Consider the following 6,000-nt stretch of genomic DNA (forward strand, 5'->3'; position numbering starts at 1 on the left):
TTCATACGACAAGCTTCACAAGGTTGAAGTTAAAATATTTTTCAAACTAATTATTTTTCGATCCGAGTACCTTCACACCTTTTCGCAGAGAATTCAAAAATCCATCGAATGATGCATTAAAAAAATGTATTGTTCCATTTCGAACAATGGACGTGACTTTGTCTTTTCATCGAGCTGAAACTTAAATTAAAAAGTTTTTAAATTAAAAATCTGAAGATTAAAAAAAAAGAACAATGGACGTGACTTTGTCTTTTCATCGAGCTGAATTTTTAAAAATTTTTGATATTCTAATTTGTAGTCGGTTGGAAGCTGATTCATTTTTGTTCGAAACATTTTTTCGTACGATTATCGGAAGTAGCTGAGAAAAATCGTGGTTACTGATTTTTACACCACTCTGTATATAGATCGGTTACATTATTATTTATACTACATATATACAGTACTGACACTATTACTTATACTTATACATAAATTGATTTGAAACAAATATAAAAAAAAATTAAATTTGTGAAAAACAAAAATCCGAGTAGAAACTACTACTACTACAACTACTACAACTACCACTACTACTACTACTACTACTACTACTATTACTACTACTACTACTATTACTACTACTACTACTACTACTACTACTACTACTACTACTACTACTACTATTACTACTACAACTACTACCACTACTACTACTACAACCACTACTACTACTACTACTATTACTACTACTACAACTACTACTACTACTACTAATAATAATAATAATATGGAAATAATATGGACATCATTTATATTTATTTTAAGAAGTTAAATGTTAATATAAATAATTGCTGTACGAAAATAGAATGTTAAATTGACTAGCGTAGTCAATTGAAACAGCAGGCTTGGCAACGTCGCCGCGGATGTCTGAATGGAATTGTCATTATGAAAAAAAATACAAGAATGAAAAATGTCGAGTTAGAGTTGCCAAAAAAAGATTGGAGAATTAATAATTATAAAAGAAAATTCGTTAAACTTGAGAAAACTATTTAACAGTAATAAATAAATTGAAATTAGTATTATATTATTTAATGTCTTATCTCCAAATTTCGGATAGCTAACACGGTTCAGATTTAATATGAATTTGAGACAATTATACATTGTCTTTTATAACGAAGTATCTTTTTCACAGAATTAGCTTTAACTAAAGAAATTGGTGTATCTCAATCAATCGTCACTCGTTATTCAAACGTTTAAACGTACACATTGTGAGACGTTGCCACATCGGCTGCATCGCTTAGCTTCTGGAAGATTTCCACGTGAATCTGTGGTTTTCATTAGTATTCAAGTAAAAAACATCTGGACAGTTCTACAGAAATAGAAAAATTCACACTTGGATACAATTTTCTGCTAATTTTGGTACGATTCTTGGATATAGCTTTTCCATTTTCGAAGGAAAAGTAAAACTAAAATCCTTTCTTTTCCATCACTGTGTGATGACAACGCTTCGACTTTTATTAACAATTTCTCGATAACTATCTGATAAATCGATTTCAGATTTTACACGAGGGTCTCTTGCGCTCCAAATTGATTCTGCTCGAAATTTGAAATTTGAGGTTTAATCTTGAATTTTGAGGTTTACCTAAGAATTACCTTCAAATGTGTCCGAATATTAAAGTGAATAATCAGACGTATGTAGGTACCAGCTCACCGCAAGTACCGAAAAAGGCGCGAGTGCCCGGTATTACAGCAGATAGATGTAACTAGGATGCACGATACCCTATTGACTATTGTACAAAAGATTACAAAAGTGATTTTATAGCTATGTTTCGACAACTACGCAACAGGACTTATCTCATTAAGTAGTTAACGTTTGAATTGCCAATAACTGGTTAGTCATTAAAATAAAAGGTATCAGCAATTCTGAAGTGTTTTTTACCAAGATTGCTCGAAGAGGTGTGAAGGTCTAACAGTGGGAATTTCTGTTGTATGTACAGAACAATTGATTTATTATTGTCATGTGTCGTTTTGAAATTTCCATGCATGTCAGCGAACAGTTTGTTGCGTAATTACCATTACTTTACCATTTACGATAGTCTTCGACACTGGCCACAAAAAGGATCAGCTGGGAGCAAATGATTTTTACTTCATTCGGTAGTACACATACACCTTTGGCTATTCGAGAATACAGTTCTTAATGCAGCACAATGTGGAACATTTTTTTTTAGGAAGAAGTGAAGATAAAACTTTCCTGAAAAGTGGTTTTTCTAAAAAGGTTGCAGGAAATATTACAAATGAGAAAGAAGGTTCGTATAGGTCTCATTCTGTTCATCTTGGAACATGCCATATTGCTGATTATGACAGAGATATGATACAATCCTTGATGCGGCAAACACAGAAGAAAAATAATGCTTCCAAAGTGGATCGGAAATATTGTTGAGATTTAACCATTTATTGAGCAGTCTGTAGTTCTTTTAGAGACAAAAGTTTCGGCGTAATAGACATGCGTATCAGTGACTATGAAAGTGACTTAAGTTAATTGCTTCTCATGCAGAAATTTTTGCATATTATTGTAACGTAGATTGTAACATGAAAAAAAATGAAAATTCAACTTCTATTTAAGTTGTACACTTACACAATTTTCATAACCATCGGCGCGTATGTAAGAAGATTTCCCTCTGCTTACGTTTTCATTGCCTGTCAAGTCGAAAATTAGCTTTCGTCACATTCTCTCACCAAACGCGCCATTGTGCCGACGAGAGCTAGTAGTATGTGCAGTATCCTGTAAAGATTTTAGAGCGACCAGAGCCATGTAGATCTTGAGATTTTACCTACGTCAGGTGATAAAAATACGTTTTGGTGGAAGGCGCGTTTAACACGTTGAATGTCACGTCAGTTTTACAAGGCTTGGCTGTGGCGCCACGATAAATTTTTTATTATGCGATACATATAATGTTGAAATATTACCTGCGAGAGATATGTTACGGTGTATAATCATCATTAATGAATTTATCTCACTGGGGTCACTAGTGACCCCCATCGCGCTGTAGTGCAATTTCGCTCGATTCACTTATTTTTTGCGAATATCAATTATCTCACATTGTTTCTTCGCGTTGCTAAATAATTATTCTATGTTGCTTCGTTCCGAGACCTACCACAAACCGTAATCCATCCCTCGGTCATACTTATTCGGACCCGCAATAATCCTAAACGACAAGATTTAGCATTTGTTACTTTACTTTCAAGGCTCTTAATTGCCATCAAAGATCTTTCAAGTAGAAACGTTGCTTAGAGTTATTGTTCATTAAGGTAAAACACGGAAAAAGCGGGGTTTTCCATGTTCGTCAGCCATTGATGGGGGGCGCACATGATAGATCTATATTTCATGTATAAATAAAACTATTTTTATATGTTTTATACTGCATTAATTTCGTCACACCATTGTAGTAACGATGGCAATAATACAAAATTTATAACTATTGACATCTGTTTAAATTATGTATTTCCACTAATCTTGGCGCGTGGGTCACCGGCGATCCACATGACATTCAACGTGTTAAAGTTTTATATCAAATAAGTTCATTAAACTTGTGAAGATTAAATGCATCGAGTAACAATTCCGGCTCTAGGGTTTCGTAACAGGATAGTACAAGAGATAGAAGTAGGTAAGCAACAAACGTTACGGTCAGGGACCCGAAATGGTCATTCACCGCTAGGGGTACATTGAATGTACATAAGTGGTTGTGCATTTTGATGACACAGTACTTGAAATTTCTCCTCCAAAATTTAATAGTACATTCTCAAATATATAGGCTACACGACCGTTGGACCGACACTGCTATGCATGGCCTGCGTTGTACACCTGCACACGAGTCGTGTGGTACATTCAGTGTTGTAGCTAACACTCGTGTAGTGTTCGAACTAACTCTGTTACAAAGTGATATCTCTGTTACTTTTAACGATATTAAATATTAAATATTCGTTGTCGGTTCGGTCAAACTGTTACCCCATTTCGAGTTTGACTGTAGATATTCCCATTATGAGTAACGATCCGACCTCAGTCTGATGCCAGTCTGGAAACGATTCCTGGAAAGAATATTGGTCCACTCTCGGTTCGATCTTGCATCGACCAAATTACTATCCTATGATTTTGATTATGGGTATTCACAGTATGAGTTCAACATGTTCGATAATACTTAGCGCATTTGCGAATGGCCCGGGGTATGTTCGTAACGATGACCTTAGGATAGGTTTAGGTATTAAAACAGTCGAAGAGGAAACAGAATGTCTTGCAAAAAAATATAAAAGCCGACTCGAAAGCAATGCAAATAGCTTAGCCAGAAACCTGTACATATTGAATTTAGCTCGAAGGTTGGGGAAAGCACATCCATCCAGAGGATCTGATCACGGCACAATAAGTCAGTGTTGCTAGGAACAGACGCAAACTCAGGTCTACGTGCTAATCGATAAAAATTATACAATAATTTACTGAGTATTTAAAGAAACCAATTGTAAGTTAATTATAGGGTTAATAAAAAAGGGACACTATGATCGCTTCTTATTATTTACTCTTTAGTTCAATGGTATCTTTCTCATAGATAAATGGTATTTCATCTGAAGATCTATTGGACTTTAGGAATGTAAGAAAACTGAGAATTGGTTCATAAAAAATGATCAAAAATGATCTGTTATTAAGTAAAATCGCTGTTTGGTCCACTGTGCACCGTAACAACACTCGAAAAATCACGGGTTGACTGATGGTAAATCGAGAAACACGTTCATACCATCGGTTTATTTCTGAATCAGTTCGATCTCTCTGAACACAATAATGTAGTTGCGTGGGTTAATAAAACTTAACTGTGTTGAATCGACCACTGAATACAACTTTATAGATTTTCTGATCTGCGAGGGTTCTATACCTGACACTCCTTGTCAATGGATCACTTAGTCGACCGTTGATTGAGCTAGTTGATCTTTGTACAAAGGAATTAAATAAAATTCCTCGCTCCCTGAAAATCTACCACCTTAAATCCACTGACCGTAAAGCATTGTTTCATAAAAGTATATTAGACACGTTGATGTAAATACGCTTTCATGCAGTGGTTATTGTAAAACCCTATGGTATAAATAGGTCCTGCAACTTCCGTGGTGGGGTTAGGTTAGTTTCAGATTTGAGGACAGAAAGTTTCTTGTATTGTCCACCAAACACAGGGCGCTGATGTCGAGTAGTCAACGATCTCAACAGAGTAACACGTGCAGAAAATAATCCAATGAATATTTTATAGTTTTTATAATACTTTATAAATGGGTATTTATCCCACTATTTATCCATAAACAATTCTATTTATGATTAAACTTCGCTTTAGGAGACGAAACCTCCTGTCTCCTATTCAGGGCCTGTATATACCTGTATATATTATGTTGTAAAACAATATACACGAAACAGGAGGGTTTTCGTCAAGCCTGGCTTTAACATTCAGTCAATCAGTAGCTAAACGTGCGTTGAAGCTTCTAGTGAAACGACAGTTCTAGTGATTCAGGATGAAAGCGTCTTTCTCATTGCCTGACATTTTGTGTAATGTATATACACTTCGTAGTTTGAACACCGGCGTATCGTTTGAAGCAAAGTCCACACTATCAGACAATTTTCCATAGACGCGTGGCGCAGCCAATCAGAATCTATTTTTCTGCGGATTTTCCATGGAAGACAGATTTTAATTGGCTGCGACACGTATCTGTGGAAAATTGTCTGATAGTGTGGACTTAATAAGGTTATGTCTACGCTTCTTTGACATGACGCTTTCGTGGACAGTGGGTCTTAATCGACCTGTCTGTCACCGTTCTTAAAGAATTTCAAATTATTCGCTGTTTGTTGAATATTATCGAAAATAAGCGACGTAATTATTTGTTATTTATTTTGTTTCTTCGCATGTGTGGTTGTTCGTGAAGGAAGGTGAGGCGATACCATTCGTCGCCACAGCGTCCAAGCTGGCCGCCGTGGAGGATGCGGCTCCCAAGGGGCCC

At 35.7% G+C, this 6,000-nt stretch overlaps 1 protein-coding gene across 1 annotated transcript in view; it reads left to right on the plus strand.

Annotated features, from left to right (window-relative positions):
• The window catches only part of LOC100745163 (trafficking kinesin-binding protein milt), a 102,987-nt gene that overhangs the window by 8,965 nt on the left and 88,022 nt on the right, over positions 1-6,000 (plus strand). The window contains exon 2 of the mRNA XM_012381063.3: positions 5,926-5,996. Within this exon, the coding sequence (XP_012236486.1) occupies positions 5,926-5,996 (71 nt within the window). The remainder of the gene's footprint in view (positions 1-5,925; positions 5,997-6,000) is intronic.

This window comes from Bombus impatiens, unplaced genomic scaffold (genome assembly GCF_000188095.3).
Source record: "Bombus impatiens unplaced genomic scaffold, BIMP_2.2 scf_0121, whole genome shotgun sequence".
In the NCBI taxonomy this organism is placed as follows: Eukaryota; Metazoa; Arthropoda; class Insecta; order Hymenoptera; family Apidae; genus Bombus; species Bombus impatiens.